Here is a 12,871-nt window from a genome sequence, read left to right on the forward strand (position 1 = left end):
AAACCGCCAGGGAAAAGTTGCTTGAAAGACTACGAAGCCGACAGCACGTGGAGCGTACGCCGGCTTTCATTTGTTTGTTGTCATTCGGTGGTTATAGTGATAAGTAGTTTCGATTCTTCAAATTTTCGGGAAATATAACAACTGGGCAGTATCTTAAATCATCATTCAAAATATATAGTGATGAAAACAATGGCTGAGAATAATGAATTTCACTTTCTTTTTTGCATGTGCAAGTTTTCTGAAGTTTCTTTAATGGTAAAATCGGTGAAGATTGCCGGAAGTGAAAGGCCATATTAACTGATATTCTAAATAAGTACGACAATTAACTTATTTAATTTAGCATCAGGTAAAGTCAGTATACAGTGTTAATACGCTTTAAGCTACTAAATGTACGTTTTTTTTTTTGGCCGAAAACCAAAAGAGCCGGAATTTCTAAAAGTCTCAACTGTAGAGGGCAGTCATGTCGTCTGGTGAGTGTTGAAGTGACCATGTGCTGTACAAAATTATCACTTCTGATGACCTAATTAACCCTGGGTAAACACATATTACCACAGATGCATGCCAAGGTGTTAAAATAGGTGAAAGTACGAACGTGACGTATTTTGCTTGGTGTGACTAGGTGGGATGGTGGTCCACTCGTGCCACCTCCCATTTAATTTGACCTCAACACATTTGCTTTTCAAGCGACGAATGTTCATAGATATTTAATGTTATTGTGTAGATAGTTGTGGTCATAAACTGACAAAAGTATATAACCATTTCATACTCTTATTAATATTGGAGTCAAATTTTGCTTGGCTTGAATATTGGCTGGTCAAGAAAGGGGTTTATATACAAGTTTGTCCCATAACAGTTGAAGTTAAAGTTATTCTTAATAGCGTGGTGCTACAGTATCAAAACTTTTCATTTTGGAACATTTATTTTTTAAAAATTGTGAAAATCAAAGAGCATTTATGCATATATTTCATATTTGTAAATTATCTCTAAAGTATAATTTTCATAGTGATAGGTTGAGAGTTGGGAAAATGCATAATTTTGTTTTAGATGATCTTGTAGATTTTACATGCAAGCTGCAGCAAATTCGCTTTTGTCTTCATGTAGGGCATGAAGGTAGATACTTTTCCATTGTCAGTCCATTTGTTTTGTCCTTCTTAATCTAACCTAGTCTAACAAGACCTAACCAGACTTATTGTAACCTGACCTGACCCTTATTAGTCTAACCTAACCTAACCTATCTTTGTGTAACTTAATGTATCTCAATGTAACCCAGCCTATGTCAATCTAACCCAAACATATATTAAAATCTACCAGGAATGACTTTGGGACAAATGGGTTTTGGTCCATATTGACCAGTGTAGGACTTATGTAGGTTACTAATGCCAGTGCAAGGAAACCTAACTTTAATGCCTTTAGTGTCATATATATATATGTAGTATTTGAGTGTCAAAAATGGATTATATAATTGTGAAACTAAATCCATGTATTACACTTTCAACATCTTTTGGGGTTTTCATATGCTCTCCTGCCCTCATATTCTCATGTGTATATACAGTATTTCACCAGCCTCTTTAGTGCTGGAGAGGGGTCTTCATATGGTGAGCAGGATATACAAATGCTTTCATTTCCCGCCTTATCCCTAAAAGGAGGAGGAAAGACTGCAAGAAAATGGCAGCTTTGGCATGCATAACACCTTGTAATGTCCAGATGAACCTGGAACAACAACAAAGAGCACCATATTAATTTCCTGTGGTTTTATAGGATTATCTAAGCAGACTTCTACAGCATCATTCATTCATTGGACTTCCTTATTTCATTAGGTATCTTTTGCGATTATGTATTTCCTTCCCTGTGCAACCCATACATCGTTTTTAAAGGCTCCAACATGCTTGCATGTGTCGGCCTTGGTCACCTAATGGCGGCTCTTCATGCTGCACGATTCATTGCAGCCTCCCTGTTCAGTCCCTTAACCCCGAGGTCACACTTAATGACCTCGTCCCATGTCTTTCTTGGTCTACCCCTCATAACCCCACCCCCAACATTAACACTTCTCACCTTCCTCACCCAATTATCATCCCCCATCCTCTCCACATGTCCAAACCATCTCAGTCTACCTCTCCTCATCACAACACCAATACACTCCAGTCCCATCCTACCTCTCAACTCTTCCATTGTAAACCCAGCCCCTCCTGGCCTTGGACGCAGGGACGCGCTGCACATCCACCTAATCATTGTCATTTCTGTACGTCTGAGCCGACAAATATCTTCCTCCTTCACTGCCCAGGTCTCACTACCATACAGCATTACACTCCTAACATGTTTCTTAATAACTTCATTTCCTCAAATTTCAGTTTTAACTTTACAAGCTCATACCATACAAAAATCTTATCTTTGTGGCAATGTTGGCAATAACCTACATGCAGTCCTCTTGAATCCTTTGTATGTGGTTCTTTGGTATGTTTGGTATTACAACCTTCATGGTGTCAGTCTCCCTCCCCCCCCTTCCCTCTTCAGAATACTCAGATCATTCTTTAATACTGTATATTTAAAATGTACACTATTACATTTATATCACCGTAGCTACCGAGTTCTTTAAGTATTTGATGTTGAGGTACATTGAGTCACCAGAAATTCAAACTGTCTTCCTCTCTGACAATTTTTGTTTTACTCCTTTCCGCCCGTACAGTATATACAATACCAGTACTTTCAGATTTCATGCTTCACTGACTTTCATAAGACTCAGAACCAGTACTGAACATCTTGTGTACGAAATTCCCCTTCCTTACTTTGCACTTTTCAGTGTACATATAGCCTAACTAGCCTACTCCATTTACCTTTCATTCATGTACAGTAAGCTCTCAGTTATCCATCATTGCAATATCTGACCCTAAGCAATATCGGATGATGCAGGCTTGGCTCTATTAATGCAATATCCAGCAAAATTATGCAATATCCAGTGCCAAAACGGGACGTAACTGGCAGTTCTACGCAGTATCCAGCATCAAGATGTATCAGCTGGCTTGTCAATGGTAGCCAACCGGCACTGTATTTTGTCACTGCTTTATTGTATTTTGTGCTAATTTTTCGTCTTTTATTCATGGGAAAGTTTTTAGGATACCGGTATAAAGTTGAGACAGATAATAACGCAATATCCGGCTTAGTTCCGAATGTTGAACTGATGGGGGGAGTATGGTGATTCAATCGGAGGTGGTGGTTCAGTCGGTATAGAGGTGGCCTGCAGTTCTACTGGACCCAGGTTCAAATCTCCACTGGGGCAGGGAACAGTTTAAGGATTTGAATTTCATAATATCAGACTTTACTGATCTACCAGAAGACCTGCCGATATGTTGTAAAAACACCCTCTCTAATACCAATACACCAGTCCAGTATGAGACAGCCCTAGCATGTAGCCTATTCAGTATGGATAGTGGGTGTTAGCGCCGAAGTGGTGACATATAGAGATTGGTATGTAGGAGGACTACTGGGCCTTGAGAACGGGCTGTGAAGCCTATGACCAGAGTTAGGGGGGAAAAAAAAAAAAAAAAAAAAATTGCAATGTCTGGCGATTTGCAATAACCGGCCTACTGCTTTGCTGAATTATGCTAGATAATTGAGAGTTTATTGTACTTTCGTAAAAACAGGTACAAGTGCTGCAAATTATATAATAACATTGTTTAAAAAAAGAAAGGGAAAAGAGGAGTTTGGTGGAATCAAAAGGCACAGTGTAAGACAGATTAATTTAAGGATAGAATTTGAGTGAGAAAAAAAACATGGCAATGGTAAGAGAGGAACAAAGTGGTTTGGGGAAGGGGCGTGATTGTGTAGGTTAGACCTCCTTTATACTCGTAGTAGGAAAATGCAGTAGTACTGTACTGGCATGTAGGCTAATGATGGGAAAGAAATTGTATAGTGTCATTCTGGATCTGGAAAAAGTATGTCATAGCAGACAGGCAAGTAATGTGGAAGGTGATGAGATGACAGAGCGACTTGGAGGTGTTTTGTCTGCAGCCACCCTTTGGTGGATTAGGGTGTCGGGCTATAGATAGGTAGGTACCGGGGTACTTTTTTTTACTGAAGAGTATTAGGAGGAATACACTGAGGTGGTTTGGCCATGTGGAGAGGATGGAGGGTGAAAGACTGACGAAGAGAGTGTATGTGAGTGAGGTGGAGGGGGGGAGAGGGAGGGGCAGGCCGAGGATGAGATGGAGGGATGGGGTGGAGAGGTATATGAGAGAGGGGGGTGTGAGTTGGGAGCAGGGCAGTGAAATGGCGGGGGACAGGGCAACGTGGAGGCGATTTGTTTGCGGCCTCCCCAAACGGGATTGAGGCATCCGGCAATAGATAGATGGAGTGTTGTATACAGTAGTTAAATAGGTATACCATTAAATAAACTCCAGAATTACCATAGGTTGTGGTGTACTGTATTTAAATTTGTTAATGCCATTTTTACAGGAAAGAAGAGCAAGAAAAATAAGGGAATTTCCCTTTCCCTGGGCGAATTCCTGGGTGCCACTAATTCATCAAGTGGTTCAGCTGTTGTTGTCAACAAAAGCAGTTGGGCTGAGGAGAGTGAAGACTATGAGGGTGAGTGTTGACTATGATTTGTCAAGACAAATATGAGTAATATATATTATAAATTAAGAAGAGGAGAACAGACTTTCATTGATGTTATCAGAGCAAGTACAGAAGTCCCAGATAAATTGGTCTCCAGTCTAACTACACTTGTTCATTCATTATTTAATGTGAAAGGGGTTAGGGATCTTTGATAGGTTGGAACAAATGCAGCATAATAATGGTGTAACATTTTACATTAACTTTCTTGTATCATTATGACTTAACAGTTTCTAGTCTTGATATGACATAACAGTTAAAGAGAATACAGGTCAGTACTGTATTTTTAGCAGCCATCGACTGACACAACCACTGACTATACAAAAAATGGTAATCCAAACATTGACTTTTCTTGTTGATTGATATGACTCTTACCAATTAAGAGAGAATAATTCCAACAACAATTGACTCATACATACCCAGTGGCCATCCCAAAAACCTAAAGCCAAACTGTTCTTACCCCTATCAGTCCTGTGGCATAATTATCCCATTTATTCTTTCTCCATAGTGGAGAAATTTGTAAGCTCAAATGTACACAAATGACAGTGATTACATGGACATGTAGTGCATCCTTGAATGCAAGACTTGATATGCTAAGGAGAGAGAATTCCCCAATCTTTTATATAGAGGCTAATAGACGAGAGCAGTGTCCTTGAACTTCAGTGCTGAGGGTTCATGAGGTACAAGATGTAGAGTTCAATGTGTATGTTTGTGACCAGTGAGGAGAAATACTGAAGGCAAGTACTGTATTACTTGGAATAACTGAAGTGGAAGATTAAGTTATGTGACCACCCATGACAGAGGTGTTACATCAAACTCACCATGGACCCTGAAACTCCTAATACTGGAGTTAGTAGTTGGAGGCTAGACTCACCCCATTTGCAGACTGGGATGCCACTGTAGCCTCTGGTGGCATTTTACTGTATACTGTATCATATTGAATCTTGAAAATAAGTATAATGTACCTGTACCACAGGCCTCTTTAGTGTTTAAAGTTACACAACCAATGATGGTATGGTTCCTGTGACAGAACAGTCGCAAGACATGATGTGGGGATTGTGAGTTGTAGAACTTCGAACGTTAGTAGGTTTGGTCATGGTGGAAATATGGCAAGGTGAAATGTGCCTGTGAGTGGTGGGAGCCTTGACATATGGGGCTGATAGATACTATCGTGGGACTTTTTTCTCTCTCTCTCTTCCCCCCCCCACCCCTTTTTTTTTTACATGGAGGGGGGAGGTTGACTTCTCACATGTTTACTTCTCTGAATGCATACTGTAATAATGACACAATGGAGCTATGAAGAAGAGGAGGAGGAGGAGAAAATGTACTGAGAGAACAGGAGGAGGAAACTTGAATGTAAAGGGATGAAGCAGAATGAAGAAATTTAGAAAAGAGGCCAGTATGAGAGTGGTTAGTGAATATGGATGATAGATAAGTGAGGAGTGTAAAAGAGTCCAAAGGCAATAGCTACTGTAAGAGCAAAAAAATTCGAAAAATAAATATAGGGGTAGGATTGAGAAAAGTCAGTACCGGTATTTAATTTGAAGTTTGAGGTAACATGATGATGTATTTGTTTATAGGGGGAGTATTTCAGCACATGGTTCCAGCAGATAAAAGGAGGGTTGTGATTACTTGTTAGGGAGTGGAAAGGTTGGTGGTTAATCTGTACTGTGAGAACCAATTGATGAAGAGAATATAGAAAAGTTAATTGGCTGGAAATAAATTATTTGACTTGTGGATGGGGTCAGCTGGGTTGTTGAAATATGGGTGAGGAGGACGAGGGAGGCTGTCAGCTTGATGCATCGAATACTCATTGCATCATCTGGTGGTGAGTAACCCCGGTATGTCTGATTGAGCAGACCCATTAACTGCGTGTAAACAGCTGACCTTGCAGGGCCATCCCATGCAATGAACTGATGTTCCCTTATGGTGGACAGCATCTCACTGTAGTGAGGTGCAGGGAAGAGAATGGAGGTTTGGTTCTTTGATGAGTGCTGCATTTGCATCTTTCCTTCAAGTCCACAGGGGCACCATGGTAGGCTTTGCATCACCCAGTTATCTGGTTATATGGTTACCATCCAGCATTGTAAATGGTTTCCTGGGTAACAGGAAACTGCAGTCTTGTCACATTGTAGAGCCACCAGAACGGAAAAGATATGTAACAAAAAGTGACAGGAAGGATGGAAGAAATAGGACGTGAGGAGGGCACACACAGGAAAAGAATGATAAGGTGAAGAACTGGGCAGTACTGTACTGAGTGAGTGGATGCTGGTCGCCACCTTCTGTCATGTGGTACTGCAAAGGTGCCAGGAAACTGGAGGTAATGATGTAGTGATAGTTGCTTTGTACTATATAAGGGGAAAGGAAGTGCAGTAGAGCGTTTAGTTCCTTAGTACTGTATGAAGGGAAAGAAATTACTGTAGTGTGTTTAGTTTTTGTACTGTATAAAGAGAAAGGAAGCAGAGTGTAATAATTACTAAGGAATCAGTTTGTGAAGCCTGTCAGGAAAGGTGTATGACAGTATTCATAGAACAGGTGTGAAGTATTATAGAAGATAAGATTAGATATGTGAAGGACAAGGTGAGTTTAGAATGGAGGGGGGGGAGTTGTATAGACCAGATCTTTTCACTAAGAATGTTATCTGAGATAGGCATATTACCGTATAGACTGAAAAACTGTATGTTACATTAATAGATTTAGAGAAGGCATATAAAGTGAATTTAGAGGGATTATGGCTGATTCTGAAGGTATTTAATATTTGAGGGAATACTTAGAGCACAGTTAGATAATTAAATGATGGTCATACGTAGTGCATATGTGAAGGTGAGGGGGAAATTTAGTGAAACTATCAAGTAAATATAGGTATAAAACAGGGATACATTTCCACAATTGGTTAACTTGTACCTGGATGACTTAATTAGAAAGTTTAAAATTAGGACAATAGGAGTTGTATAATTTTGTACAGTGTCGTATCGTTTATAAAGGCTCCAGCATGCTTGCATGCGTCAGCCTTGGTTACCAGATGTTGGCTATCCACATTGCTCAGTCTGACAGCCTTCATATTCAGCCCCTTATCCCTGAGGTCACACTTATGACCTCGTCCCAGGTCTTTTTTGGTCTGCCTTTCGCAACCTACCCCAGATGTTCACACTTTTCACCTTTTGCACCCAGTTGTCATCCCTCATCCTCTCAACGTGCCCAAACCATCTCAGTCTACCCCCCCCCCCTTCATCACAACACCAGCATAGTAATGCAGGATCAGATGTATAAAGGAGCATGTGGGAATGATTAATGTGTTTGTTTGCTGATAATGCATTGTTGGTAGAAAGAAAAGAAATGGCAGAAAATTGTGAATGAAATTGGAAGATAGTGGAAAGTTTTGTCACATAACGGTAAAATAATGGTGTTTTCAAGGAGAGAATATAACTGAATTTTAGTGCATACTACACAGTGTAGGAGAGAGAGAGAGAGAGAGAGAGAGAGAATAATTAATTGCAGATACAAATAAATGGCGAGTTGCTAGAGGAGGTAGCTTAGGTATCCAGGAGCTATGATATACAAGGATGGTAAAATGGAGTGTGAGGTGGAGTTCACTTATGAGTACAAAAGTAGGTAAACATGGTTAATTTGGAGATCTGTCCAATGAGAAAAACACCTCCAAAGTCTGGTGACATTTAAACATGTATATAATAAACAGATATTGCACTGCTATTTGTTTCTAAATGTAGTGCAGGGTCTCAGCCTTAAAATCCTATCATTCACTTGAGGGAGAGAAAGAGAGAGCAGCATTAATTTTTATTTCACCTACACAGTATCCACACACACACACACTCTATTGTCATTATGAACACTCATTATCACCCGTCACTGTAATCATCATTACCACTATTATTGTCATGTATGCCTGTAATGTGCCTCTTATCGCCTGTTTGTGCATGTGTAGGTACCCATATGTGTATGTGAATTTGTGAGCATGTGAGTTTGCAGTGTAATCGAGTTTGTAAGCGTGTGTGTGTGTGTGTGTGTGTGTGTGTCAAAGTGTAATGTATATTGTGTATGTGAAGTAAAATTTAACGAAATAAATTTAATGTTTCCCTCTCTCACTCTGTCTTTTTCATGTAAATGATAGGCTTTTATAACTGAGACCTTGCACTACATTTAGAAATAAAACGCGATGCATTATCATAGTTCCTGAGATGTACAGTCGGCCTAAGAAGTGACGGCGGAGTATCCAGAAATTTTCGGTCCGCGACAGTGCACATACTCTTCCTTATATTTCTACGATGTGAAACCTAATGCGTAAAACTGTTACAAAAAATAATAAAGCAATGCCAAAGTACCTGTATATTTCAAAATTGTTGGAAGCAGTTCGTTAGTTACGATAATAGGAGATCCTAAACGGAACTAATTGAAATTTCATAACTATCGCTCAGGGACAGTCAGGAATAATTTGTGGAGTTCGTCTAGTATGGTAACACGCAATAATTTTTTAGTAGCGTAGGACTGAACAAAAGGGAGCTTCAATAAACAATTAAAATTAGTAATTATTACTTAAAAAATAATATCCGTTACAATACTAGAGAATAATTTAAAGTCGTTTATTTCCGTTTCCAATGTCTGCATGGACGACGACAGAAAGCGAGAAGGCGGCGTAAGCCAGTAAGTTATTTTAAATGTTTCGATCAACACACACGAGAAGAGAACAATTACTCAAAGACATGCAGTTATTACACTGCCTTTGGCCAGTTTTCCATTAAGAAATATCTCTGGATTATTTAATATAAGCCAGAGGTCGGTGAAAGATGTTTAAAAAAAGAACCTCGATGTTTGCCTAGAGTCGGAGCTCCTTACAGAATGCTAACTTCTGTTACAGTCTGATATCCTCAGTGCGTAATCGATTAGCAAGAGTAGTAACATGCAGAGGTTCATAAACAAATAATTGAGTTCAAAACTTCCAAATCAGCATTTTCTGTTCAGCAGGACATTACAGTTTATTTAAAAAGACAGATATTAAGATTAAAAGATGGAGTAAAGAGTGCGTGGGTTTGCATTGCAAGAGTTTATGAACTTATGTTTTGGTCCTGTTTATTGTTTAGTGTAAGAGAAAAAGGCAGAATCTGTCATACCTCCTTACAGCTAATAATAATTTCGCATCAATTGGGAATAAAGTTGCTAATTATAATTATTACTGGAGAGAGGAAGACGGAATAAAAGGCAGTATGGTCTTGCTGCTACCGCAGGTAGGGCATCATTACGAAGAATAATTTCATTGTTATGGCATCCTTAGTGTTGCTGGATCATCACCATAACATTTGAAAATAAGGCAGTGTATTGGAGTCACTAGAATTTTCCTTAACTGGTCTTCAAAACTAGAGCATCTGTATTTGAAATCCTGGGAAACATTTAAATCAGGAATACGGAGTTATAGGCCTACTGCTCACCGCGCGCGGAGTAATACATTTCACATTCATTCAGATCGGGAAAGGTAACTAAGTGTTAACTTCGGTAAATTTTTACTTTAGTCCCACCCTGCCATATTTTCTCAAGAGTTTCAGAATGCAATGTTTTATAGAGTTTCTCATGTGAATCTGATAGTCATTTCTGTCGCAAATCACTCGTTTTCCGTAAACCCCCCCCCCCACTGTACCAAGGTTATTGGGGGAATACGACGAAAACGAGTAATTTTCACTGAAAATTACCACCAGAATCACATGAATAACACTAAAACATTGCATTCTGAAACTCCTGAGAAAGAATAATGGGGGACCTGTGGGAAATCGTGGTTTTGGGTGGGGGAAACACGGAAAATCGAGTGATTTCCGACTGGAACTGGTATCCAAATCAAACGAAAAACATTAAAATCCTTCGGAAAAATATAATTTTCAGCTCCTTGAGTTCGTGTTTCCTAACTGGGGGGCTTTGCCCCCCCAGACCCCCCCCAGCCCTGGCCGTGTTTCCTAACTGGGGGGCTTCGCCCCTCAGACCCCCCATTACATTAACCTAACCTAACCTATCCTAGGGGAATGCTTACCTAGAGATCAGAAACGGTGAATTTGCACTGCACCTTCCCCTTACTCTTCTTATTTTTTATTTCCACCGGCCACAGCACCACTGATGTCTGTCTTCCCGATATTTGCAGGGCAAATCACACTCTTGACACTGCACTGCACTTTGCAAAACCCCGTGTTTTCTTAGTAGTTCAATAGATGTTTCGTTATTACTGTGATAGTCCTTGATAATCTGCCAGTAGTCCGTCTTATTCCCGATACAAGCTTTGAAATCGACAACACGTTCTTCTGCACCGGAGGCCATGACTGTGACTGACTTTCAAATCTCGGGCGTACTTGCATCACCCTCAAATACTTCAAGCTGATTGGCTGGTTTTCCTTACGACTGTTGTGATTGGCTGGTTTCAAAAGTCCCTCTTCCTTTGCGACGCCTGATTGGCTGTTTTTAAAGCTCATATATACGAAATTACCAGCCGAGTACACTCGAGTCCAGCCGACTTAGACCGAGTGAACGTGCCCGCACCAGCAAATATGGCGCAACATTCATCTCAAATAATTAAGAAAAATAACATATAACTCGGAAAGTATTTATTTGCGACGGATGTTTACTGAGAAGAAAATAATGTACTCAATACACCCGACATATAGAGATAAGTCACATTTTCCAGCGCCCGGGTGGGATTAAAGTAAAATAATACCTTAGCTTCTAATATCACTGCCTCCTGTTATTCATTTTACGTCATTCATAGCGCAATATAATATATAATTTATTTAATATGACCTGATGAAGGCATTGAATGTTTACTTTATGTACAGTTTTCATTGAACGTACGGCAGTGCAGAGTGACTGAAGCAATCTGAAACTCTGCCATCACTTCTTGGGGCGACTGTACATGTTTAAAAGTCTTTACAGGTGATTTTCTGGTGGGGAAAAAAAAAAAAAAACGCTTGGGACGTTATGATTCTAAGCGCCACATATCTAGCACTTCCAGTTCAAAAAGTGTATCCTAAGTTGACTTTAATCATCTGGAGATGGAGAGTTAAACATTGAGGTAACGTATCAGATGCTGTGAGGTGTATAGCCTTAACGAAGTGAGTGGGTTAACCTTTAGAAGTGTAGGGATTTCTGTTGTATAATGTTGTCTGTGGGTAGGCAGAATAGAACACTGAAGCATAACCATTTCTGTAGGGCTATGGGGGTTACTTTTAATCCTTCATTTCTCTCAGCTGACTAAAATTGTATGTGGATAATCAGAATACGTTACCTGAGATAAGTTTGGCAACTAAAGGGTCAAGCGAGGAGTGTATTTTTGTTGCAGTGAAAAAAATATAGTTTTAGTTGAAGATAACAAGACATAATACAAAAGTATGTCTTAGGATTGAAGAAGTTAAGTGGTAACTGAGCACAATGTGTTGATGGATGTTACAGAGGACCGGTACACTCAGCCAGAGCGCCTCGTGCTTCCCACTGCGCCTCGCACTGCCCGGGAGCCAGATGTGGATCCAGCCCGCATCCCCCGAGACCCACCATTCACTGCATACATCGCTAATCTACCTTTTGAAGTTGATGATGATGATATCAACAGGTTCTTTCAGGAGCTCAAGGTGAGAGCTGAGTAGCATAAATTTTTAATATACAGCAGTAATTTCATGTTATAAGGCACCTGTTCATATTATTATTATTATTATTATAATCATCATCATCATCATCATCTTAAATGTCAGGAGCAACATGCGTAGCCCCAGGCTTCTATGCTCCTCATGGGGAAACATAGGATTGGATGATGGATGGATGAATTATTATTATTTATTTTTTTTTCCTCACCCTGCCGTAGGGTGGGAAAGGAGGTCTGGATGATGGTGATGATGATGATGATGATGATGATAATTATTATTATTATGTCTGCAGTAACCTGCAGAAAAAATGCCTATGAAAGGTACATTACTACTGGTGAAGCAGAATTGCCAGTTTTCCATAGTTGACTGTACAAGTTGTAAAGAGAAAGCTTTTACTTTTTTGGAACACACCCCTGACATACAACTGGCATGAGTGTACAGTTTATAATTCAAGTTAATTACCAAGAATGGGACAGACTGACTAGTTGTACGATCGTGTGATTCAGTATAGCAAATTGGGGCAGAGTTAGGTGTGGGGAGGTAGTAAGTAATCTCTGCTAGTTACGATAATAACCTAGAGAATGGAAGAGTTGGCAGAAGAGGGAGAAGGGGAGACATTACATGTTTATCAAATAGGA

The 12,871-nt window shown here is 39.8% G+C and overlaps 1 protein-coding gene across 3 annotated transcripts in view; it reads left to right on the forward strand.

Moving 5' to 3' along the window:
* Nucleotides 1–423: 423 nt before the first annotated feature.
* The window catches only part of eIF4B (eukaryotic translation initiation factor 4B), a 54,321-nt gene continuing 41,873 nt past the window's right edge, over nucleotides 424–12,871 (forward strand). For all 3 annotated transcript variants that reach the window (XM_080266682.1, XM_080266683.1, XM_080266684.1), the window contains exons 1-3: nucleotides 424–470; nucleotides 4,450–4,581; nucleotides 12,046–12,221. In XM_080266682.1, coding sequence (XP_080122808.1) covers nucleotides 461–470; nucleotides 4,450–4,581; nucleotides 12,046–12,221 — 318 coding nt within the window. In that variant the 5' untranslated portion in view covers nucleotides 424–460. The remainder of the gene's footprint in view (nucleotides 471–4,449; nucleotides 4,582–12,045; nucleotides 12,222–12,871) is intronic.

Source organism: Coenobita brevimanus, chromosome 21 (assembly GCF_032717465.1).
Source record: "Coenobita brevimanus isolate Jiangsu-jjx chromosome 21, ASM3271746v2, whole genome shotgun sequence".
In the NCBI taxonomy this organism is placed as follows: Eukaryota; Metazoa; Arthropoda; class Malacostraca; order Decapoda; family Coenobitidae; genus Coenobita; species Coenobita brevimanus.